The sequence below is a fragment of the Diadema setosum genome, chromosome 10 (assembly GCF_964275005.1).
Source record: "Diadema setosum chromosome 10, eeDiaSeto1, whole genome shotgun sequence".
Taxonomy (NCBI): domain Eukaryota; kingdom Metazoa; phylum Echinodermata; class Echinoidea; order Diadematoida; family Diadematidae; genus Diadema; species Diadema setosum.
The window spans coordinates 18,794,909-18,822,665 of NC_092694.1; the positions used below are offsets into that span (position 1 = coordinate 18,794,909).

General features: G+C 39.3%; 1 protein-coding gene and 1 long non-coding RNA gene across 2 annotated transcripts; both read left to right on the forward strand.

The window, feature by feature from the left end:
• Positions 1 to 11,744: 11,744 nt before the first annotated feature.
• On the forward strand, positions 11,745 to 17,483 carry LOC140233831 (uncharacterized). Its single transcript, XM_072313924.1, has 3 exons — positions 11,745 to 12,429; positions 13,198 to 14,260; positions 16,685 to 17,483. The coding sequence occupies exons 1-3, from the start codon at positions 11,745 to 11,747 to the stop codon at positions 17,481 to 17,483; spliced, it is 2,547 nt and encodes an 848-aa protein (XP_072170025.1).
• Positions 17,484 to 20,468: 2,985 nt separating this feature from the next.
• Positions 20,469 to 24,782, forward strand: LOC140234325 (uncharacterized). Its single transcript, XR_011901616.1, has 4 exons — positions 20,469 to 20,566; positions 21,712 to 21,787; positions 22,403 to 22,638; positions 23,479 to 24,782. It is a non-coding gene; the product is annotated as an uncharacterized lncRNA (long non-coding RNA).
• The last annotated feature ends 2,975 nt before the right edge of the window (positions 24,783 to 27,757 follow it).

Here is a 27,757-nt window from a genome sequence, read left to right on the forward strand (position 1 = left end):
GGACTAAGATTATTACATACGGGGGTATATTGATGTGACGGTGTGAAATACTCGGCGAGGGAGCGAAGCGACCGTGCGGGGGAGGGTGTGTGGGGGGGGGGGGGTAGCCCCCTCCCCCGGTAGGGACTTTTTTGTAAAAACAGAGTACAAAAGTCGCGTTTATAGAGCATTTAAAAGCAGATTTCTAGGGAATTAACATTTTAAACAAATCAGTTGGAAGGACTATGATCATAACATACGGGGGGGGGGGGGACATTATGTGACGGTGTGAGATCTTCGGCGAGGGAGGTAAGGACTTTTTGTAAAAACAGATTATAAAAGTCGCGTTTATAGAGCATTTAAAAGCAAATTTCTAAGGAATTAAACGTAGGGGAAAAATTCAATGCAAAGGACTATGATTGTTACATATATACGGGCATACATTATGTGACCGTGTGAGATCCTCTGCGAGTGAAAGTGTGGGAGGGGGATCCCCCCCCCCCCCCACGGTAGGGACTTTTTGTAAAAACAGAGTATAAAAGTCGCGTTTACAGAGCATTTTGAATTATTTTTTTAGGAAATTAAACATGATAAAAAAATCACTGCGATGGACTATGATCATAACTTATGAAAACTATTCATTTTACTATAAGTACGGGCAGAGCGAGCAAGCCACTTTCACTTTGCCATTCGTCTGAAATGTATTCATTAAAAGTTTTAACGTGATCGCGTTGTTCGAGCAATAAAAAATATTCTTAGACTGCTAGAAAGTAGAGAAGAAAAATAAAAATGTAAGGTTTACTAAAGGTATGTTTCAGCGGGCACACTCGAGGACGCAAGGCTACCATGTATACACTAAATGTACTCATAAGTTAACATTAGTGTATGGATAATGTATATTGTTAGTGTATTATAATTTTCGCCCCGTCAGGGGCGAAAATTTCGCATTTTCAGTTATGAAATTGACAACTCTAGACAAGAAAAATGCCTTTATTGTTCACTTTGGTCTTTAAATAATTGATTAATTATTTGTTACAGGGGCAATTGGGGGAGGGGGCAAAAACTCGTTTTGCCCCTGGCAACTGCCCCCCCCCCCCCCTCCGCCCCCCCCCCCCCCGCTTCCGGCGCCCTTGCTAGTCCTTCAGACCAGAAAAGCTCTGTAAAGTATGAAAAATGTTGAAGATACGTTATATCATTCTGCATTTGTTGAAGATACGTTTGTTGAAGATGTTGAAGAAGATGTTGAAGATACGTTATAGCATTCTGCATTCTGGTTCTGCATTTATGGTACACATATTGTACACTGCATTTCTTCTTTCTACTTCATCCCTCTCCTTAAAGCGCATAGAGACACCACGGTAGTGATATGCGCTATATAAGCACTGTGTTATATATATATATATATATATATATATATATATATATATATATATATATATATATATATATATCAAACTGGTCTATCCAACACAGGGCTAGGCAAAAATGAAAATACTGCATTGTTCTTAGTGTTCATTCCTTTCTAACGTTGAGACTGAATGTTATTTCTTGTCTGGAATGGGGAGTCGCATTTTAGTGAAATCATATTTGCATAAATAGTAGAATATCTAGAAGCTGCTATGAATTTGAAAACCATACTTCTTAAAAACTGTAAATAAATTTGATTATTTTACTTTCCTCAAGTTTCGGTGTAGATCACATAAATTACCTGGAAACAAAATGCGAACATACCACATTGTGATAAGGAGTGCACACTTTGCTCGTCTTCTCACATACAGTAGGTGACAAATATCATTTTATTTCTGTTTGTCTTTTTTTTCCAAAGGGAGAGACATATTTTGTATCTGCCTAAAGAGTTATGTTTTTTTTTAAGTTTCCAAGTGCTTTGTATATGACAGATTTTTTTTTATACTATAGGCATTTATCGGTCGAAGAATTTATATTACTTTTATTTTAAGATTTATTCGCCTTATCATGTTGCAATTTCCTCAAAATTGTTCAAGCGTCATAGATGGTACGGAGAGTTGGACCTACACGTACTCATAGCGGTATATAGGATAGTGAAACAGCATGCTTTCTTCAGCTTGTAAAGACTACATTGTCTATATAGACCCTATAGTTATTTGCCAGTTGTTGTTTCATTATTACAGGTATGATTTTTTTTAATCTTTTTTTTTCATGTTACTCATGTTTGTATTCTCATACACACATATCATATTCTATTCAATAGAACATTTATTTCCAGATCAATTCGTGTGACAACAGTAACAATTCAGTAATGACAAACTGGAGGTGACAACTTAGTAAGCACAGCTTGAAGTGAGTGCACCTTTAACATTTGACAACGTAGTTGAATCTGATTGAAACAGAGCTATATCTTTGAGTCATTATGCATAATCTACAAGAGTTGAAGTCGCAAGTCTGCTATACTATTATTTATGTTTTGTGTTTGTTTGTACTCTTATATTCCGAGAGCGGATCGAGAGAGTCAATAAAATTCTTTATACAAATTCTACAAACTTTATATAATATACAAGCTATAGTTTCTTATCAATTCGATGTGCAACCTGGGATCGTCACAAGCTTTTGACAAAATGCTGAAGCCGTATGTGGCAGCAATTTTTCTACTCACTTGTTGTTGCCGGAGACACAAAGCCAAGCCATGAGCATAACGAAACACACGCTGATAAGAACCGCTCCAGTGACTGCCATTACATCTGCCGAGAGTCGAGATATTGATTAATCAGTAAAAGTTGCATAGGGTTGATGAATGAAATTGTCTAATTTGCAAATTTAAAGAAATCAAATTAGATAGCTAGGGAAATCTCAACCCCATATTATGAGTTCCAACGCCACCAACGAGGAAGGTATTTTACCCTTTCTTTGGTTAAAGAGAAAAAGGGGGAAAATTATAAGAACACTCGTCATGAGAAAAACAAAACCGTCGATTTCAGAAGCGTAGAAGCGAAATCACAAACAAAATGCATTTATATATAGTGAGAATATCTCCCGTGCATACGTGCTGCAGGCGTAATCAGCAACTTGTAATCCAGCCTGTCTTCGACGTAAAGTATGAGTTTCTTGAAAAGTAACTACATTGATTCTATCCCCCGCACTTTAATTCTTCGAGGATATGAAAACACTAGAAAAGGTGCTTTATACACTCTAAAAAAAATCCGGGTCAGAACTGACCCGGAACCGTGTCGGTTGTGGGTCACACCCCGTTCCGAGTCAAAAATGACTTGGAATTTGGTCATGAAGACCCGGAATTGGGTCACCCTAACCCAATTCATGACTCTGAATGGGGTCATATCTGACCCCATTCCTTGTCATTTCTGACCCGGAACAGGGTGTGACCCCAACGGACCCTTTCCGGGTCAGTTCTGACCCGGATGTTTTAAGAGTGAAGACTCGCAATGACCTTTTACTCTAACGTGCTGCGTAACCCCTAGCCTTTTGCAAGGGCAGCTCGCTGTAATTCAGCACGCGCACACAGAGGGCAATGGACTCCCCAGCACGCCACCGGCGAGCTGCGAGAGTACCTCGCTCCCATCCGATCGCTGTACGTGCGCGCAAATCCATCGCCCGCCGGCGCCTTTCGCCCGCCGTATGCGAGTCCATTGCGAGCCGCCTTTGCAAAAGGCTACGTAACCCCTTACAAAGGTTAGACCTTCTTTTATATTTCACTTCAGTTGCTTTACTTCCATTGAAAAGAAGATGATACATGATACATGATACAAAATATACACGCAGAAAGTAAAGAGATACAAGCTATAAAGTATAATGAATTATAGTACAAAAATGTACGTGCGAATAGTATCAACAAATATTTCTGCAGAAATGACACGAGCGTCTTGACAGCAAATGGAATGATATTACATGATCGATTTAAGGTTAATCAATTTTAATTATCATTTTTTACTTTCTGTTTATAAATGTTTCAATTCTGTAATTTTGTAAGCGCTCTGAGCCGCATGGGAGTGTATTCAATTGTAATATTGTACTGTTATTGAATTGTGTTTTATTATTGTATTGTATTGTATCTTAAATTTAGATTTCTAATACCAACCTGGACACAGCCCGAAATCGTCTGCCGTCTGCCAACTTCCACTGTCACTGCAAGTCATAATGTGAACTTTCCCTTCCGGGTCAAATCGACATTTGAAAGTGACATTGTGCCCGGCTCTGTAGTTGTCATCATGCGTGACAGCAATGAACTGGGAATACGAAGGACTCACCGGTCGAGAGCAAGTCACGGAATCATCTACAGTAATTCAAAGCAAATTATGTACACAATAAAGGACACAACATATTGCGATTAATACATTCCAAAATGCATTATCTAGGATTATGTTTCATATGAATTCATTTTATTGATATGTATCAAAACCCGTTTGTAATGTTTCATATTTGCTTGAAAACATTTAGAAACAAATTCAAAAACATTCAAATCAAGCTATGGTTTCTTTATTTTAAAATTCGGCTTGGTATGGCTGTTCCATAAAGCTACCTTAGATTGCAGATTCATCAGTATAACATATTTTATCTTCAAGATTCAATATTCAAATTTATTTTCATTTCCATAAAATAAACAGAGAAATTATATACAATGTATAAGCAGAACTACACTGTATTTGTAATAATTGCAAAAACATAAATTGACAAAATGCAAGTGAAATCTTCTTTCACATCAATCTATAAAATCATAATCAAGGATCTTTTTTTTAACTTAGGCCTTTGAAAATCAACTCCCATCCCACACACAAGCACACACTCGGCTAAAACAACGGTTTCAAAAAGAAATACACAAAGTATAGAAATTAAACACCTACATGCTCGCTAGAACTATATTTTCTTGGGTCATCCCTCGAGACCGACTCCCACGAGTCATACAGCCTACGAGTTTGACTTGATTTAATTTGATTTGATTTATTCACAAAATGCATATACATACATTATTCACAAATATGCACATAGTTTGTACATGAAACATGTTATTATACATTTTGTGTGGATCGTCATAAGCTATGAAAAGCTTGACTTGGACGTCCAGTATGGATAACGTACACATAATCATGTACATAAACATCATACAAAAAAAAAATGTATTATGCGCGTTCAATTTGTTCATAGATAGGGAAATGAGAGAAGGAGAGAGAGAGAGAAAAAAAGAGAGAGGAAGAAATAAGGAGAGGGATACTCTACATCATGGTGGTTAAATGTGTACAAGATTGACAATTCTGGTAACAACTAACATAGAAAGACTCGCTGCTATTGTGTATGTGATGTACGTATGACAAAATAAACCTGTGAACCTGGGGCGAGAGAGCAGGCAAGAACCATGCAAATGGTATTGCTTAAACATAAAGAAGGGTATTCTTCACTAGTCTTCTAAAAGTATGCTTTGATTGGCACCGTCGTACTTCATGAGAAAGAGAATTCCAGATGTCAGGACCGGCATGTCGTATGGATCGATGGGCAAGGGCAGTTTTGGGATTTTCTAGGTGTACGTTTGTCGAGGTTCTGGTTGAATAACTATGAATAGCCGAATTAAAACGAAACATGTTTAAAGGGATCGTACAGTTTTGGTTGAGACCTAATTTCAGGTTTCTAACATTTTTTTTTTGTGTGTGAAATAATGAGAAACCTCCTATGAAATATGAAAGAGCACGTAATTCTATGAGGAATTCAACGTTCATTTGATGAAAATTGGTTTTGAAACGGCTGAGATATCCAAAAGAGAGCGATTCTAATAAAGTGTGGGACCCACACTTTATTACGTTCGCTTTGTTTTACTTTGTTTTTGATGTTTCAGTCATTCCAAACCCGATTTTCATCAAATAAACTTTGAATTCCTCTTAAAATGGTATGCTCTGTACTATATCATAAGTGTTTTCTTGGTATCTCGCAAAAAGTTAAAAGCCCAATTCTTATCTCCACTAATACTGTACCATCCCTTTAGCAGGTTGGTGGGGAGTTCTTGGGAATGGAGTCTATACATAAAGACACACACACAAAATTACCCGAGTCAGTTGACTCATTTTAGGTCAAATCTTCTGAGTTATTGCTGTTGTGACACATCTTTTAAGTTCTTCTAAGTAAAAAGACTCGTTTTATCGAATCTAACGAGTAAAATGACTCACGAGGAATTACAATAATGAGTCACGAAATCGATGACTCATATTGCATCACTATTTGACTCAGTAACTGTTATAAATGAGTCAACCGACTCATTTTATGTGACATGCGAGTCCAATGAGTCGATTATAATCGATCATGTAATAACTTCAAGCAAAGGAATTAACTATTTTCTCAGAAAATATTTTCTGAAATGTATTTCTGATTTTGTCGCGGATGGTAAATTGTATTTAATTGTATTTGATTTTTAGATATTTATAATTTCATATACAATTTATGAAATATTCAGCTCTGTTATCAGAAGTTTTGAATAAATGAATAGATAATCTATTTCAAAACAGTAACCACATACATAAATACAATTTTACGACATGGGTATATATTAGAAGCATTGTCTCGTGATATGTAGTTAGGTATTAGGAATAAGTTAGGAATAGGTTAGGAATAGGATTGTAGGCTACCGCAAGATATAGGATCTGCTTCCCTATACTCCGTCTACCGTCGTGCTGCATGCGTAGGTCAGTGACTGGATCAGCATGCTGAACAAGAGACGTTTCAATCATTTTGCGTTTCGATTCTCACACAGTGAGTCACTTGACTCAGCATACTGAGTCACTTGACTCATTTAATGACTTTACTGAGTAAAAAGACTCAATATTCGGCAAAAGTGTGTCACCACACGGACAAACTGAAGACTCACGCAAATGAGTCACTTGACTCAGCTGTGTGACTCGGCTGTTTCTTTACTGAGTCAAGTGACTCAGTAAGCGTGAGTGAAAAGACTCAATAATTGGAAAAGTGTGTCGCCTCACGGACAAACTGAAAACTCACGCAAATGAGTCATTTGACTCAGATTTTTTTGTGTGTGCAGCACTTTGGAGGTAATTAATGTCGTAAATGGAGAGTGTACGCAATTGAAAAAACAATGGGTTTGCATGAGACCTGTAATCTGAGTTCGTGCAAATACGGACAGTTTTTTTCTGAAGGAGAAGCAGTGAGTTGAGTTAAGTCTTCTGACAAGCCCAAACGATATTGCAGTAAGAATGGTGAACAACGTAGAGCTTGATATGTATGGTCTGAGTTTGTACAATATTCCACCTTTTCAACATTGGCAATATGCAGATTCCAGTTCAACTTGTCATCTATATAGTAACGCCTAAAAACTTCGTACTTTCTTTCTGTTCATTTTTCATGTCATCTATAATAATATCAAAATGAATGCTACTGTTTATTGATCGTTGAGTTTTGAACTGTATAAAATTTGTCTTTTCTACATTTAATGATAACTTATTGCTTCTGAACCATTCGGAGACTTTGGGAATTCTGTATTCATAGTGTCGTGGACTGAATTATTCGTTTGACATTGAAAAAAAAAAGTCCATGAGTTATACAGACCACGAGTTCGACACTATAGGCAAATAAGGCCCATGAGTTTGACTCTAGGTGAGAACAGCCCACGAGTTCGACATTATAATACGGGGCTTAATGTGTCGGTCTCGTGGACCTTGTTTGCTTAATAGTGTTGAACTCATGGTCTGCAAGACCTGTAGGCTGTATAGCTCATGGACTGAATTATTCGTGGGTGTCGAACTCGTGACGTGCACCCGACTTTCTGATGGTTCTACACCACATTAAATCTCTTCCCGGGGGAAGGGGCCTGCGTTGCCCCTGAAGCAATACACTTGTAATGATTCTGACTCTGCTGAAAATCTTGTCTGTCTGAAGACAAAGTTGCCTTTTTATATTTCAATAAACAAGCTTACATTTTTCATCAAGGATTTCTAGACGAACAGTCGCACTCCTGCCGTTGTTTTTTTCTCCAATCTATCCATTTGCTGAACCACATAATAAGGTCGTATAGCAAGCTTGGCTGTCTGGAAGAGCTTAGAAATTACAGCAAATACTTTGAGTGAAAAAAAAAAGCGCTGAATTTCTGACCAATTATTGATTATGATGTACTGAGATTCTCACGGAATGAAAATTCAATAGTCAGTCCGTAACGCGTAATAGCAACCTGTAGAAAAATGTGTCGTAATTATCGCTATACAATACTGGGATTTTATTTACCTGCTGTGCACACGTGTGACCAGTTGAGCAGACATAATAATGTCGGCATCGAAAAGACAACCGTCCATCTCTGTGTCACCATTGTCGATATCCCGTATCAGTTAGGTCCGTCTACACGGCGACAAGTGTCAAGTTGGCAGCAAAACCTAAATTTCACTGACTTGGATACAATGTACAGAACCATAGGCAATATGGTTGTAAGATCAGGAATTCAGTCAATTTCAATGCACTCACTCAGGCAGGGCAAAATAAACCGCAAAGCTCAATGAACCATGTCTGTTTGTGATGTGTATGGTGCATTTCGTTCGAATTTACGTTGATGACAAAAAAAAAAAACGAGAAAACTGTACCATTATTCTTTTTTTTTTTTTTTTTGGCTGAAATTGAGCGAACGACTCTGATTCATGTTGAAGTGGAGTCAAACATTGCATGGACTTTTTGTATGGATATGTGGCAATGGCACCGTGTAGACTGTGTATAGAAAAGATTGGCTGTAGGAGTGACATGTTTCGACGTTAGAGTACTATAATATTATAAATTGCAGTTCTACCTGTTAAGAAGTTTCCATGATGCTGCGTAAAAACTACAAAGAACAGTTATCACATATAGAGGGGATGCATACGACTACAGTGACAGTTCGAAGATGCCTATAGCTGGACGACAAATGCTACACAATTATTTAACCATTATTAATTCTGTATCGTAGTTTACGGCCCAATATGTGTTTGCAGTGCAGCTGGTATGAGCATTTTCTTTTCTTTTGTCCTTTTCTCTTTCTTTGACATATCTGCAATATTTTTCTGTACTGCTTGAAGTGTGCGGAACAAGAATAAATGTTGATACGCCACAGTACAAAAATGTAACAATAAACACACACACACACACACACACACACAAAGAAAAATGTGTTTCGAAGAAAAAGTAAAGTCATGGCATTTTACGGGGACAGAAAGTGATAAGCCTTTTTCATGATACAATGGAGACATTACCTGTTATTACGAAGCAGTCTGGCAGTTGTTGGTTTCTGAAACACTCGGTAAATACGATTGCAGGCACTATCACTATCCTTTCGGTTATTGTGTAAAGAAAAATCCGCACCCATCACACGCATATATAGCAACACTTCAAGAAGAGCTTCAGACTCAAATAAAAAGAGTACGCGAAGGACATACACAGAAACAGGGAAGGGATAATAGTGATAATTTGCAGAAAATATAAAATCACTTTTATTTCATATTTCTTTTGGGGGTGACAATAACTGTTTATTACTGCCCAGCAAGTCCTTATCTACAGCAGCCTACCTATCATCGTTTGTACACTATTTTTGTAAATCTATATAACTCCGTTATTTAGCTCCGTTGATAAACTTACGGGAACACGTAAAGAGATGACGAAACAAACAGAGTTGTCACTGCAGCAGTGTGCAGTGAGAATCTGGTATATTTTTGTCCTACAAGATGGGTCTAGGATTGAAAACTAGTAAGTGTTAAACAGGTCTAAATTTGCAGACTACATGTGTTCAATGAAAGATAAGACCCCTACCCCAGGAGGCTAGTGTAAACATTGAACAATTACCCCCTTGTTTTAGAGAAAGTATTAAGAATCCACCATTCACTTCGTACAGCAATAGGGCTTTGTGTGTTGTACATGTATCCAGTATTATGGGTGGACGTGGCAAGCTGTTTAGTGACAGTATCCACAGTTCCAGTGAAAGCTTGCGAAGTTGCAGCAGTCTAACAAGTTTGTTCAAGTTTTGTGGGAAAACAACAGGCCCGAATTTGGTAAGAACTTATCTTCTTTACAATGTTTTATAGCTTATGATGATGTGTGTAATCATGTTAGTGAATGAGAAGATTGTAAGGAATATTTACAGAGCAGGATTTGATCTGCCAAATCTTTGTAGACAAATGGGAGTAGACAAAGAAGAAGCCAGTGATGCCCCATGCACACTGGTCTCTCTCTCCCCTCTTTCTCTCCTCTCTCTCTCCTCTTTCTCTCCTCTCTCTCTCCTCACACACACTCTCTCTCTTTCTCTCTCATTCTGTGAGCATTATGTGTTTGTGCCTGAGGTTGGATGTATAGCGGAATGGTAGGGATGTATTATACCTTTTTGCTGTTGCTGTAGGTAGCTGTGGTTAATGAGTTATATTCTCACAAGTGTTGTTAGAGAAGTACAGGGGGGCATTTCATGAAGGAGCTTGTCGGATAGAGTGTCTGACAGGTCAGTTATATCCGACAAGTTTTGAGAAAGTCTTTAGTCTGATTGGCTGATTTCTCTGAACTTGTCGGATATAATTGACTTGTCGGACGTTTTATCCGACAAGTTCCTTCATGAAATGCCCCCCAGAAGTACCGTGTACTGATACCGACAGGCATTATTATGTAACATGATTTCTGTGATATAAGTAGTGGATGTTTTGTAGAAACAAATTTACACACATTCATAATGATTGGAGATTACAATTTAATGTAATCAACTTAGTTTTGACATTAGTTGATTAATTGTTAGCTGGCGTATATGTTTTGTAGCTTAGGCTTTTATATGACAGTTTTATGAAGTTATAATAGATGTTTTAAGATAATAATTAGTTGTAGTTAATAATTTTGAGTTAATAGAATAAGTTTATTTTGTATACTCTGTTATGGTCAGTGATACATAAGGAAAAGTTTGAGAATTTATATTTCCGAGTCGATTTATGCAACAATAATTTTAATAACAAGTTAAAATATGGTTGAAGTTATGAAGGATTAAAAGTGAATAAGTTTTGGATAATATTGGAAGTGAATGTTAATAAAGTATATGAATAATATAAACAGTTGAGGTTTTAGTTCATTATATAACAGTTAATTCAGAAAATCATAAAATACGGATAAGTTTGGTTTATGATTGGTGAGTAAAGTGAACGAAAATATGTATTATAAGTTAGTGATATATAACAAAGATTATTGGTAGATTATGTTATTAGACTTTAAATGAGGTAAAATGGTGTTAAATTATGTAATGTTTCATGAAGCTATTCATGTACATTTAAACGTAATTGTAAAACTTTGTTTTTGTGTATTATATTTCAGATTGTTATCTGAAGGTCGGTATGAACTGAAGGTCCGTTATGAACTGAAGGTGCATATGAACCGAAGGTCATTATCTAAAGTGAAGCTCAGTAACTGGAAGTCTGTAACTGAAGAATTGACTGGAATTTCATATTGGAAACATCAGTGTGTTAGCGTAATAAACAAGTATTTGTCACGGTAACCGGATGTCACCTTGTTTCATATTTGACCTTGTGAATAACAACTAAGGAGGGTTGTTTGAATTAACAGTGGAAACTCCTCCGTGGTACGAGTTGTCCCGGAGGCAGTCACAATAACAATCAAAGTGGACTGTCATCCAGCAAATAGAGCAGACTGTAATCCAACGAGCGATGAGCATCGCGTCACTGTCATCAATTGGAGCAGTTTCCAATAGTGATGGGATTTGGAAAGTTCTGAATTCCTCTGAATTGTATAATTTGTAGTTTCAACAGAACAAGTATTGGAGTACTAATACAGTGAATAACATTATGGCTGCCGCGAATGTTTCCAGTACACTTGATCAGGCCATAGTGGTCAGTAAGGCTGAGAGTTCAGCTGGTCACGATCACTCATCCATGAAGGGTGAAATCTTGTCTAAATCACTGCCGGAAATGAAGATTGGAGATGAGAAAAAGTTAACTTCAGGGAGGAGTGTATCAAGCAAAGGAAAATCAGTAAAGAGTGAAAAACTAATGAAAGCATTTCAAGCAGAACTCGATGTAATGGACAAAGAGGATCAGATCGAGATTCTACAGAGGGAACATGAACATGCCGTAAAGATGCAAAAGGCCAAGATGGAATTGAAGCGATTGAAGATAAAGAAACAGCTGGAGCAGAAATTATCTGAGTTAGACGAGTCAGATGAGGATGACAATCTTACAGAAACGTCTAGATCCAGCAACATCTTGTTACCACGGGAGAGCAGGGAAGAATCAGTGCAGAGATTCTTTAATTCACAGCCAGTAGATGATGTGGAAGACAAGAGCGTAAATCCCGTAGTTCCTGAAGTTGGTCAAGCAAAACCTGTGACACAGGATACAGCCACCTCATCTGGGATGGAAAAGGTGGCAGAATCCCTTGCTCGTGTGGCAAACATGATCATACAACAAAACATGACCTCGCAGAGTATCGCTGTTTCAAGTCAGCTTCCGAAGTTGGAAGTACCAGTATTCAGTGGTGACCCCTTGCGCTATCTGCTATGGAACAATGCTTTTTCAAGTTTGGTTGACTCCAAGCCACTAGACGCTGCTATGAAACTCAACTACCTGAACAGCTACGTCACAGGAGAGCCCAGGAAGATGGTAGAGCATTATCTTCTTTTAGGCACAGATGAGGCCTATCATCGTGCAAGAGAGTCGCTGGCAAGGAGATACGGCAGTGGAAGTGTTTTAAGTTCGGCATTTTCAAGGAAGCTGAAAGCTTGGCCACGCATATCTGACAGGGATCCTGCAGGACTTCGCACATTTGCTGACTTCTTAGAGCAGGTGGTGGTGGCAAAGGCAACCGTGGGCTCCTTGGGGATTTTGGACTACCCCCAAGAGAACATAAAAATGTTGGAGAAGCTGCCCTTCTACATGGAACGGCAATGGCGGGATGAAGTTGACAGATGGCAGACCCGCGGGTATGGTGACTACCCCCCGTTCGCAACGTTTGCAGAGTTTGTAAAACGAGCGTCTGACAAGGCAAACCTACCGGAATTAACAGGTATTCAAAGAGGTGAGCCCAAGACACAGCTGTCACGATACCATGGCAAGGGAACCAATCAGCACTTGCAAGGAGGAAGAACTCTTGCAACAAATGCATCTCCTAAGTCACATGGAGTGTATTCATTGTGTCCATGCTGTCGTGGTCCTCATCACTTAGACGACTGTAGTGAATTCAAGAAGAGATCTCATCATGCAAAGAAAGCCTTCTTCTTTCAGAAAAGACTGTGCATGGGATGCGGTGTAGCCGACAACCACAGGGTGAAAGAGTGCACACAGAGGCGGAGCTGCAAAGAGTGTAAGGGCAGTCATCTGACATGTCTTCATCTGTCTACAAAGACTGAGAGCCCTCAGACATCCAATCCGCAGCCATCTGAAGAAGTTTCTTCAAAGTGCACCAATGTTTGCTCATTACCAGACCAGGACGGCCGCGAACACTGCATGATAGTACCAGTTTGGGTTAGGCACAGTGATAACCCTTCCCGAGAGTATCTACAGTACGCCATCCTCGATGATCAGTCTAATGTGGGATTCGTATCGGAAGGATTGTGTGCTAAGTTGCAGCTGCAAGGCCAGGAGACAGAGCTTCAGTTAACTACCATGCACCAGAGTGCACGTGTGAAGAGCAAGAAGGTGACGGGTCTACAGGTGATGGATTTCAACAGGGAGCAAGTAATCGATTTACCTGCGTGTTTCTCTAGGAAAGAAGTGCCTGCAAGTAGACATCAAATACCAAAGGCAGAGGTTCTGCGGAAGTGGCCTCATCTGGAGCCAGTAGCCAGTCAGCTGATGCCATACAACAAGTCCATCGAGGTGTCACTGCTCATCGGAAATAACTGCACGAGAGCCATCCGACCAAGAGAAGTCTTAGCTGGCGGAGATGATGACCCCTATGCAATGAGGACCATTCTTGGATGGGGAGTGGTCGGCAGAGTATGCCAAACACCAATCCAGGATGATCATGGCGCCACATGCCACAAGATGCAAGTGAGTGAGAGTTATCCAAACTTCACCTACGACACTAGAGCAAAAGAGGTCTTCTCGCCAGACCAAGTCCTTAGGATACTGGAGCAGGATTTCCAGGCGACAAATTCGAAGGGGGCACCTCTATCTGTTGAAGAAACAAAGTTCCTGACCATCTTAGAAAATGGTATCCGGAAGAGAGATGACGGTCATCTAGAGATGCCTCTACCGCTGAAGTCGGACCAGGCCAGTTTCCCAGACAATAAGATTCTCGCCTTGAAACGATGGAAACAGTTGGCAGCGAGATTGCACAGGAACCCAAAGTTTCTCAAGGACTACAAGGCATTCATGGCCGATGTCACTCACAACTACGCGGAAAGAGTTCCAGCTAATCGTCTCGCAATCCAAGATGGAAGAGTGAACTATGTGCCCCACACAGGTGTTTACCACCCCAGACAACCGGATAAGATCAGAGTCGTGTTTGACTGTTCCGCAACATACCAAGGTGTGTCTTTGAACAGTCACCTGCTTCAAGGACCTGATCTGATGAATGGACTGCTAGGAGTCCTGTGCCGGTTCCGGAAAGAAGAAGTCGCATTCATGACAGACATAAAGAGTATGTTCCATCAATTCGTTGTCAGAGAAGAGGATAGAGATCTTCTTCGCTTCTTCTGGTATGAAGATGGTGACGAGACAAAGAAGCCGGTCGAGTACAGGATGAAGGTCCACCTCTTTGGAGCAGCAAGTTCTCCAGGGTGTTGTAACTTTGGACTGAAGCGAGCAGCAGACGATGGAGAAGAGGAATTTGGTTCAGCAGCAGCCACTTTCATTCGCAACGACTTTTATGTAGATGATGGACTGAGTTCTACACCTACGGCAGAAGCTGCTATCAAGTTACTGAAGGACAGCCAATCTATCTGTGATCAGGTTGGTCTAAAACTACACAAGATTGTGTCAAATAGCCGAGATGTGCTGAAGAGTTTCCCAGCAGAACAGAGAGCTAAGAGCATTCAGGAACTTGACCTAGATGCAGATGAGCTGGCACTTGAGAGAGCTCTTGGGGTTTCATGGAATACTGAAAATGATACGTTCAAGTTCAACATCGAGGTGAAGGATAAGCCGTTCACTCGAAGGGGCGTGCTATCCACTGTCAGTTCCATCTACGATCCAAGTGGCTTCCTGAGTCCAGTGGTGCTGAAAGGAAAGAAGATCCTTCAACAGATGTGCAGACTCAATCTGGACTGGGACACTCTGATGCCCGAAGGTCTGTAGGTTGAATGGAGGAAATGGCTCGAGGAGATACAGGAAGTACAGAAGCTCGAAATACCACGTTGTTTCAAGCCCAAGTCTTTCGGGGAGATCAAGGAGGTTGAGGTGCACCACTTTTCAGATGCAAGTCAGAGTGGCTATGGACAGTGTTCCTATCTGCGATTAATCAACCAGAGTGGCAAAGCTCATGTCTCTTTCATAGCTGGAAAGGCCAGGGTCGCACCTCTCAAGCAAGTCAGTATCCCTCGACTAGAACTCACAGCAGCAACAGTTTCTGCTAAGATGAGTGCATTTCTACGAAAGGAGCTCAAATACAGCAACGTGAAGGAATTCTTCTGGACGGATAGCCAGGTCGTGCTAGGCTACATCCACAATGAGGCCAGACGGTTCCACGTGTTTGTAGCCAACCGAGTGCAGATGATCAGAGATCATGCAGACCCAAATCGTTGGTTCTACGTCGAGACCAAAGACAACCCAGCTGATGACGCTTCTAGAGGGTTAAAAGCCAAACATCTCACCAATGACAGCCGGTGGTTAAAGGGTCCAGAGTTCCTTTGGACGGATGGTGCCTTCCAACCCAAACAGGCAGATGTCCGTGAGATTTGTGAGGATGATCCAGAAGTGAAGAGGGCGTCTGTGCTACAGACAGAAGGACAAAAGGAGTTCCCCGATCATCTCGAATCAAGTAGATTCGACAGTTTCTCCGATTGGCATCATGTGAAGAAAGCCGTAGCGCATGGTTTGCAATACATGAAGAGACTGAGACGCAAAGACGTTGAACGCAGTATTCCTTCAAACAAGGAAAGAGGACACACAAGTGCAGTCAAATTACCTGCAGTCACCGTGCAGCAGCTAGACGCAGCAGAAAAGATCATCCTCAAGGCTGTACAGAAAGAGAACTTTCCGGAAGAGCTAGATGCACTCCAGAAACCTCAGACGGCAGACCTGAAATGTGATAGATCGAAGAATGCACAGTTGAAGAAAGGTAGTGCATTGTACACACTTGACCCCTATGTGGACGGTGACGGGATCATCCGAGTAGGAGGACGCATCGATAGAGCCAACATCTCAAGTGAGATTAAGCATCCTATCATCTTGCCCCGCAAGAGTCATATTAGCAAGTTGCTCATACTGCACCATCATCAAAGAACACACCACATGGGTCGAGGGATTACTCATAACGAGCTGCGTCAAGCTGGATACTGGGTCATTAGAGGGTCTTCAGCAGTATCGCAGTGCATCTCTTCCTGCGTGACGTGTAGGAGATGCCGTGGTCCGATGGTGCAGCAGAAGATGGCAGACCTCCCGGAAGATCGGGTCGAGCCCTCAGCTCCTTTCACGTACTGTGGTGTCGACTACTTCGGCCCTTTCTTGGTCAAAGAAAGATGCAGCCAAGTGAAGCGCTATGGAGTTATCTTCACCTGTATGGCTTCCCGAAGTGTCCACCTGGAGACTGCGAGCAGCTTAACTTCTAGCTCCTTCATAAATGCACTCCGACGTTTTATGAACAGGAGAGGAGCTGTTAGACAACTACGCTCCGACCAAGGTACAATGTTCGTGGGGGCTCGCAGTGAACTGAGGGAAGCTCTAGCTGAAATGGACCAGAGTGAGGTGCAAGAGTACCTACTGCAAAATGGATGCGACTGGATTCCATTCCAGATGAACGTACCACATGCTTCTCATATGGGTGGTGTATGGGAACGACAGATCCAGACAGTTCGCCGTGTCCTAGAGCCGCTGATGAAGTCTGCAGGAAGCCAGTTAGACGATGAGGCCTTTCGTACATTCATGACAGAGGCAGAGGCCATCATCAATTCCAGACCGCTGACCACATCTGGCATAAGTGACCCTGAGACGCCGGAGCCGCTGACACCGCTTCATCTTCTAACCATGAAGCCGAAGGTCGCCCTACCCCCTCCAGGACAGTTCCAGCGGGAGGATATGTATGCGCGGAAGTGGTGGAGAAGGGTCCAGTATTTGACCAATCAGTTCTGGCTAAGGTGGAGGAGAGAGTATCTTCAGCAACTGCAGAACCGCCAGAAGTGGGTCAGCCCAAGCAGACAACTCGCAGTTGGAGATGTGGTGATAGCGAAGGAGAACGACGATGCTCGTGGCAGGTGGCCCCTCGCACGTGTCGTCGAGGTCTACCCCAGCAAGGACGGCTTGATCAGGAAGGTCAAGGTGCTGATGGCCGACGGCTTGCTGGACAATGAGGGAAAGCGTCAACGCCCCCCTAGTGAACTGGAGAGACCTGTCCACAAGTTGGTACTGTTATTACCAGCAGAACAATAACTGGACTGTCACTAAAGAAGACCAGTTTCGAATCCCCATCAAGGAGCCTTTGAGCTATTTGACAGAATGAATATGTTGTGTTTTCAATTGCATCAGGAGAAAGCGAAAGTGCAAACATTCATTCCTGAATGTTGTATGGTGTTTAATTTTACCTACATGTAACTTTTGTGTGATACTATGTACGTAAGTTAGGATCAGGTGAATATGTTATTTGTTAATGAAATGGTAAATGGATGGGTCCATTTAAAGGAGCCATGTCACTGCAGCAGTGTGCAGTGAGAATCTGGTATATTTTTGTCCTACAAGATGGGTCTAGGATTGAAAACTAGTAAGTGTTAAACAGGTCTAAATTTGCAGACTACATGTGTTCAATGAAAGATAAGACCCCTACCCCAGGAGGCTAGTGTAAACATTGAACAATTACCCCCTTGTTTTAGAGAAAGTATTAAGAATCCACCATTCACTTCGTACAGCAATAGGGCTTTGTGTGTTGTACATGTATCCAGTATTATGGGTGGACGTGGCAAGCTGTTTAGTGACAGTATCCACAGTTCCAGTGAAAGCTTGCGAAGTTGCAGCAGTCTAACAAGTTTGTTCAAGTTTTGTGGGAAAACAACAGGCCCGAATTTGGTAAGAACTTATCTTCTTTACAATGTTTTATAGCTTATGATGATGTGTGTAATCATGTTAGTGAATGAGAAGATTGTAAGGAATATTTACAGAGCAGGATTTGATCTGCCAAATCTTTGTAGACAAATGGGAGTAGACAAAGAAGAAGCCAGTGATGCCCCATGCACACTGGTCTCTCTCTCCCCTCTTTCTCTCCTCTCTCTCTCCTCTTTCTCTCCTCTCTCTCTCCTCACACACACTCTCTCTCTTTCTCTCTCATTCTGTGAGCATTATGTGTTTGTGCCTGAGGTTGGATGTATAGCGGAATGGTAGGGATGTATTATACCTTTTTGCTGTTGCTGTAGGTAGCTGTGGTTAATGAGTTATATTCTCACAAGTGTTGTTAGAGAAGTACAGGGGGGCATTTCATGAAGGAGCTTGTCGGATAGAGTGTCTGACAGGTCAGTTATATCCGACAAGTTTTGAGAAAGTCTTTAGTCTGATTGGCTGATTTCTCTGAACTTGTCGGATATAATTGACTTGTCGGACGTTTTATCCGACAAGTTCCTTCATGAAATGCCCCCCAGAAGTACCGTGTACTGATACCGACAGGCATTATTATGTAACATGATTTCTGTGATATAAGTAGTGGATGTTTTGTAGAAACAAATTTACACACATTCATAATGATTGGAGATTACAATTTAATGTAATCAACTTAGTTTTGACATTAGTTGATTAATTGTTAGCTGGCGTATATGTTTTGTAGCTTAGGCTTTTATATGACAGTTTTATGAAGTTATAATAGATGTTTTAAGATAATAATTAGTTGTAGTTAATAATTTTGAGTTAATAGAATAAGTTTATTTTGTATACTCTGTTATGGTCAGTGATACATAAGGAAAAGTTTGAGAATTTATATTTCCGAGTCGATTTATGCAACAATAATTTTAATAACAAGTTAAAATATGGTTGAAGTTATGAAGGATTAAAAGTGAATAAGTTTTGGATAATATTGGAAGTGAATGTTAATAAAGTATATGAATAATATAAACAGTTGAGGTTTTAGTTCATTATATAACAGTTAATTCAGAAAATCATAAAATACGGATAAGTTTGGTTTATGATTGGTGAGTGAAGTGAACGAAAATATGTATTATAAGTTAGTGATATATAACAAAGATTATTGGTAGATTATGTTATTAGACTTTAAATGAGGTAAAATGGTGTTAAATTATGTAATGTTTCATGAAGCTATTCATGTACATTTAAACGTAATTGTAAAACTTTGTTTTTGTGTATTATATTTCAGATTGTTATCTGAAGGTCGGTATGAACTGAAGGTCCGTTATGAACTGAAGGTGCATATGAACCGAAGGTCATTATCTAAAGTGAAGCTCAGTAACTGGAAGTCTGTAACTGAAGAATTGACTGGAATTTCATATTGGAAACATCAGTGTGTTAGCGTAATAAACAAGTATTTGTCACGGTAACCGGATGTCACCTTGTTTCATATTTGACCTTGTGAATAACAACTAAGGAGGGTTGTTTGAATTAACAGTGGAAACTCCTCCGTGGTACGAGTTGTCCCGGAGGCAGTCACAAGAGTCATTAAAAGTCAATTTGAACATAGCAAAGTCTCTCTCCAATATGTAATGATATATAAGTGATATTTCACATACACTAAAACTAAAACTAAAATACACTAAAACGAGGACACAAATAACAAGACAAAACCGACCCATTTGAAAATACTACGACATGACGCATATGTCACTATACATTAGGTCATGTAATAACTCCAGCACTGAAGTATTTTTCAAAACACGAATAAATATAAAAAAGCACATGAAAATTTGTATCAGTATACAATTTCTCCAGTTGAACACAAAATTTATAGCTTATAGCATGCGTACAGTTACCACACAAATCACTGAATTTCAAACAATGTAAACAATGTTACTCTGTTTATCCCTTTCTTTGCGAATACAAACAACATCAATTATTAGTGTCGGCTTATCATGTAGATATGTCATGTACCTGAAATCAAATATTGTCTTCCGATACTAACGCGTCTTTCCAGTCAACATGAAGCCGGTTTAAAGCCACTACGCTTGTACAACGCGAAGCAATGATAAGAGCCATTAGTTGATACTGTTGATGTCAATAATAGCCGATCTTTAATTGGTTCACGTGATGAGTACCGACGAGGACACCGCCACGTTTAGAGACCTCTGCTCCCTAGAACACAACACACCTACATATGCCAGTCGGCTGATCATGTCAAAAGTCCAAAGGCCTTTCAATTGGAGACGTGTTAGACAATAGGAAAAAAAAAAAACCAAGGGACCCACACATAGTCATACCCTTGTAATATATGATTTCTGCTGACAGTCAACTCTTTGCTGTAACAAACATATGTGTGTTTTCTTCAAGTTCACGGTTCGAGAGCCAACATGCGCTTGGGTATTACGGTAAGATGTTACTTCCCACCTTTGTGTGAAAACCCATGTGAATTTGTGTGTGATTATCCTTAATATAACGCTTGCCGAAATGGTGGTTGGATGTGGAATGACAGCATTTTGAACATTATTTTCTTTTGTGCCAACATATAAAAGAACATATGAAAAGAATATTTTTATTCAACCGCAAGAAAAGATTAATATCACACTTATGAGTATGAATGCGTGATAGTATTTGTTAATATTATTTATAGATAAAATTCAAACATACTTATCAATTGTCATTTACATGCCATTGCCTATGTTTCTCCTTTCCTTTAATGTTATTTTGAGTGTACACTGCAGACCCTCTTTTTTTTTACCCGTCGGGTTAGCATTCGGCTTGGACACACTTCAAAAGCAATGGCGTGCAAAGCTGTTCAAAGTCCACATGCACGATGATTTGAGCTGTATTCAATTACGTGCATTTTATATATTGGGGGATATCATCAACTTTAATGCAAAATTACACTATATAAAATATTGCGTTAAAACTCAAACGTATGGCTTCATTTCTGAAGAGTTGGAAATCATACCGAAAGGTGAAAGTGACAGAATCACACAAAATTCATGAAATTCTTGCGTCGAGGTTTTTTGTTGTTTTGTTTTTTTTTTTGCCAGTTATTGACAACGCAATCAGTTGGGTTTATTTACGTCGATGTAGGGCAAAAAAAAAAGAAATTAAATCAGACAAAAGTACTTTCTGTTTGAGACAGACTACCATTGGTCAATGTTGCAACACTAGAAATTTGTTCCGATATCCTGACAAAAGTCTGCCGTCTAGAGGGTAAGATTCCCAGAAGGAAATAATTTTCAAATCAGTAATTTCCACTTTGATAAAACGCGATATGATTATTACTTTCTGTCACATATAAGGGGGGAAAAGACATTGATTGTAATGGAACTGGTCTGTGAAATTCTATTCAGATATTGGCATGTACATTGGCATTTACGTTAACGATATACTTAACGAGTAAGAGCAGTGTTTTCGACATTGACTTACAAATTATTTAATGGTATTATTTATTATTTAATGTCTACATTGGAATGTACGAACTTGACTAATCAATATCTTGTTTTTACTCACTATTTGAATTAATTGTGTGCATTTCGTACAGAACATTCATAGATGCTGCTCATTCAGCTGATTCCAATGTTGTTTAGAAGTATCCAGTGATGTCATGGCTTATTTTGGTAAGACATTTATTCATAGAATTCCTTCCTGTATTTACCCCTTGCATGATCTGAAGAGTCCTTTAATAGTAACGCAACCAGATTTTTCAAAATAATAACACTTTATGACATCATATAATATATACTGCCATTAAGCTATAATGAATATTTCTCTAAAAATATGATTCAGCAGCTTCCAAACGTTGAAATATTATGTGGTAATTGCAGAATATGAACCTAAAATGGTCAGCTATATACACTTCCCCACCAAGTCTAAATGAGGTCCAGTAAATAGCAAATAAATCAATGTTTTGCAAACATTTGTCTGGTCAAGGTGACTTTTGACCACGTAAAAGATGAATCAATGAGGACAGGAGGATAAGAGTCTAGTCTTCTTATACAAGCTGTTCACCTTCATGTAAACTTTAAACAAGAGACGAGAATCGGTAGTGTTCAACCAATCAGTGGAGTGTAGTAGACAAGACATGTGATACATGTATCTTTTGCATAGCCCAAGGTCTGCTCCACCAGAGGGGTTTATTGCTCCAAGAGATAATGTAATTTGATGTTCAGGTTCAATCCCTCCGATTACAGCAGCAGCTGTACACAATATTCCCAATATCAAAATGCCTACAGATTTGTATGCCTGGATAGCTGTCTCCACAACTGTATTGTACCTTTGTTGCTGTTTGATGCTGTGGCGGTACTGTAAACACACGATGTCGCCCACACACATGGTGGCCACAGCACACCCAGCACTGACAGCTCGACACAACATGGATCCTCATCACAGTAGACGTCAGACAGACCCAGCAGAGTCGGGATCGTCGGAGACTTCGGTGTACAGCCAACGTCCTCTTTTTCAAGTTGAGGTGAGAGGAAGCAGGGAGGCCAACTCCCTGGAGTGACAGAAGCGGAAAAGAAAAGTTTGTTTCCTCAACTCACGAGCACAACTACGTAATCTATTAAAATCATGATGTCAATTTCTAAAATTGCAAGATAAATTTTATTTTGTGAGTCTTTCAAGAACTGTGAGAGTGAAGTAAGCATGAGAGAGGGGGAGCACAATTCATCATTTCTAAAGGTGGATTGACTGTATTCGTTTAGTTACCCTTTTTCCTGAGCAGGCATATTTTCTTTACCTATCCCACTGTAACTATATACATGACTTTGTGACATTTCGATGCCTTTTAGAAATTGAAATTAAAACTACAGATATTGACAGACAGAAAGTGATTTTTAATCGTAGAAGGAAGCAAGAAGAGAAACTGTTATCGTAGTTGTAAGTATTGGTCTACCAATCTCTGTTGATCCATATTTCAGTTGACACAACATATTTTATGCTCTGCTGTGAGATGGATGAGCTCACGCCAACGTTCATTGTCTGATGATGTTTATGCAGTCGAGCAACTATAGTCCGGTGTGTATTTTTTGATGTCTCCAGTAGGAGCTTTTGGTCTCCCTCGCCTCCTTTTGCCTTCCACTTACCCTTGAATAAGAGTCTTTTCAGTTTATTTCTTCTCATGATATCTCCAAAAACATACATTATCAATGTGGTTACAACGTAATATGGGGGTTATGCTTATTTCGTGGGATGCTTCTTTCTTTTTTCATACTGTTTTGGTATCAAATTGTCCCCCCCCCCCCCCTAATCAGCTGGGTTTCATTTTCCTTCGTCTTTTATTTTATTTGCATGCATATCTCTGTCATAGGTTTTTGCTGCTCCGTACTCCCCACGCTTGGAGTGTATAATGCATTCATTCCCGCCACCAAGCTACAGTGAAATGCTTGTTCAGACGTGTGGGTGCAGCGAAACGAGTTGTCAGCGTTGCTCATGTCCTCTGTCTGCTGATCCCATCGACAGACCTCCCTCCTATGATGACGTCATCAAATCAGATGGCCAGTCTTTTTCAAACTCTTTGACGACATGACACATCATTTAATCCGTCAAGAGGCGTAGGATATATCGTTGATCTATTATTATGTATAAAATAGAGGCAAATACAACCTCAACAGTACGAGGAGCCGTTTGTTCATGCATGAATATAGTGTTGTTTGATTAACGAGTCATTCAAACATTATTACCGGCACTCGAACGTGAAGCCGGAGGGTAATTTTGGCCATACCATGCAGTCCACCAGGAATGACATCAGCATGAAGTTTAACATTTATGATCGCTATCAACAGTTCTTTGAACGATAAGTGTTGACAGTAACATCGGTCTGTCTTTCCAACTTCTTTCGTGTGATTGGTTATAATGACATAGTCATAGGTACACAGTGCATCTATTGATTTTGTTCAGCAAATTAATAAGATACAGGTGACTTTGTCATGAAATTTTACTATGAGTCGTACTCAATTTGGGATTTTTTTTTTTCATTCCGAGACCATAATGGTTTGGACATTCAGAATAATCTATACTTGGAAGGAAGAAAATACAATTTTCATATTGAAGCTGTGATCCAAAAGCACTGTAGAGTCATGCAGAGATCGAGGTAATCATCTGGTCAGAAATACAGGAATATCATTCTCGAAGTTTATCACGAAGGAAATACTACTGCTTTGCCGATTCTTAGTGTTGACAATCGTTGCCTGCTCGGTCTACAACAGCGTTACGGTTGACTAGATGTCGACAAGCCAGATTTTTTTTTTTTCACTAATTTCTCGAGAACCGAAACCTGCTGTAGGAATAACACATGTCTCAACAATGTTGCATTTTGTTACATATTCAGGTATAGAAAGTAAATCAATTTACCCAGCTAAAGTAGAATACCGAAGATAAAGTTTGAGTTAAAGAAGAGCAGTAAGTATTGTCTAATTCAATGTATATAAACGTGATGTACAGCCATTTAATTTCAACGTGAGAAAAGTGCAATTTTGGCCTATAACCTGCCTGCATAGTCCATTGCCAGGTACATTTCGCTTATGCATTGCTATAAATTTATCTAGATGCTCATTACTGCTTTTATATTTTGGTACATTTTATGTAAAAAGTGCGAGAAGCTAAGGGCATTCACCGACTACACTGCATTAATTTTGTACACGGGCGGGACCCCCTTCTTTCTCTCTCTCTCTCTCTCTCTTTATATATATATATATATATATATATATATATATATATATATATATATATAATTGGCAGCAAAACTTGCATATAGACGTGGCTAATGTTGGGTTGCACCCCTTTATTCAAACTTTCGGGCGAAATGAATTTTAGTATGATTCAATATTTAGGTTGATTTTGTATATACGCTGTGTTGATCCTGAAGAAGTGCATTTCGCCCGAAAGCTTGAATAAAGGGGTGCAACCCAACATCAGCCACGTCTATGTGCAAGTTTTGCTGCCAGTTACATTAACTGTCTTTGCACCGCCCCGCCATGTTGTGGTTAAGTCCTTTGCTGTCACTATATATATATACATATATATATATATATATATATATATATATATATATATATATATATATATATATAAATATATATTATATTATATATATATATATATATATATATTGTAATTGTAAAGTTTTGCATATTTTCCCAAACCTGTGATATCAGTCACACCAGCACACACCTTTTAAATTGGGTGGTACATGACGTAATATAAAATACTCTCAATTTTACTATTGACTCTTTTAAAGGGGAATCATCAACATCATGTTTTTGTAGGATTTTTTTTTTTTTGGTATTACATAACCTCTAAAAGTTATAATCAAGTCATTGCATCTCTGCAAATACAATAATGTCCGGGTTTATTCTCTCTTTTTAACGTTACCTCATGAAACTTGAAAAGTGATTGCGATTATATGTGTATTGCTTTATTAAAACGTGTGACATTTGAAGTGTCTCAACAGTCGTTATTCATGTTTCAATTTCTAGCGGTTGTGTGTATGATTTGACTATTATTTAAAAGGTATAATTTGAACACAATATGGTGTGACTTTTAACTACAATTAGTGAAGGCATTCTTACCTGAAAAAAAAAATCCTCATGCATAATACTCAAGAATTATCCTTTGGCAGATCCCACGTAATGCTTGATGTAGAATGAAAAAGGTAAATATTACAACGTAGAGGAGAAAATCTGCTTGTATGATTCCACAAGATCACCTTTGAAAAATCTGAAATGCATGATATCAGATTCGCAAAGTTATGAAGAATTGAAAATCTTGACAAGTTGATTGTCTGGAAAGAAGGATTTTAACTTTTCATAACGTCTAAGACACATTATAACACCGGTGTTGTTGCTGACAATGTTGGCTCTTTTCATCTTTTTTCTGGGTGTAATCTGCCTCCTTCAAAACTGGAGATTGTTGCAGATATCAGCCGATTTTTATTTCTCGTGTGTATGTGTGTACGGTGTGTGTGTCCGTCTGTGTCTGTGTGAGCCGTCGACTTTACGACTGAAGTGACGTGGGTTCTTAGACGTGCGTACTGTATGCCTCTCCTACACAAGAGACCGTGCAGTCAGGAATATAGCCAAGAAGTGTATCTGTGCATTGGTCAGTGTGTGAGACCTCCGAATGATTTCTCGACTTTTATATTTGAACATCTATGAACTGGGTATATTGGGCATGGAGTTTCAGAATAAAATAGTGATTGGGATGAGAGATAAAAATGATTTGAAAATATATAACAAATCACAATGAAGGAGGATGATGACGACATAGTAAGCTTCGCATGTATGATTGGGTGCTCTGAGAAGCAGCACAAAAGAAGAAAGCATGCATAGATTCCACACCAGGTGAACTTGTTAACCAAGCGATATTGTAATGGAATGACATTGCTATTACATTACTGGAATGTGTGAGATTCCTTTGCCACTATTCTTGTTCAGTGAATTTTGCTTTTTGTTTGTTTATCTGCTCAAGGACCACAACAAAATTCCATAAATCTATACATGGTTCTCTCAGTTTATGTACTACATGATATGAAATTACACAAATCGTCTGGAATGGCCCGTTAAGATTCATGACTTTTTAATGTAAACTATTTTAATGAGGTCGATGCGCTGAAGTAAAGAAAATTTACATGACCACTCGATATGAAAAAACTACGTTGGAAAATTGAGAAAAAGTTGTGGCCCTAGGGATGAAAAGTGTTACAGTACTGGTATCTAAGCAAAAGTTATTTCATTCACTTATTTGTTCTGAGTAAACGATAGCCTTTATAAGGTCAACCTCCAAAGTACTTGGCGCTGCCACCAAGTAGCGGTAGTACAAAATCAATGAAGATCTCATGACCGTTTCTGTGTTGTCCTTTTTATTGACAATGTGACACTGTGAGGTCAATTACGATCTTATGGCGAGTCGATATGGCTGATTGTCATTCATGTGATGAATCGATTGAGGTACTGTGGAGAAAGAAGACCACTACGGAGAAAGATCGATTTAGACTCTGTTGTACTGACTTGTACAGTCTCACGAACTCAGTAAGTGTTGTATGAGGTCGCTTCAGGGAAAACATGAACGTTTACATGAAAAAGTGGTACCTTAAACTTTTTAACTTAATTTACCTCATTGAAAACCCTTTCCTTTTGAAACAATCACTCATTTGTATGGAATCACGCAAATCGGTGTTACTCCTTTATTATTGCACATCAAGTCAAATTATAGATAATTTTATGACTTGAGGAAACATTTTGTAGCATCTTTTGAGATAAAACTTGTAGCTGTCTCCCAAAAGATGACTTTTTATATTTATGGGGAAACGTGAACGTCTAATGTGCAGCAATAAAAAAAACACGAAGTTGGACGTTATTCTATAATATGTCGCCTTGCCCCGCACCTCTTCCTCTCTCTCACTGAGTCCCAATAGCTCTTTCCCATTTTATCATTGCCTTTTGTTATTCTCTGACGTCACAATCGATAGAGCAAAGGACAAATAGACACTTGCTGGGCATCGGTTATGCTTCAGTAAAAACACTCTCTATAAGAAGCAGAGAAGCCAAGGCATTCTAACACTGCAAAGAAATTTGGTAACAGCAATTCGA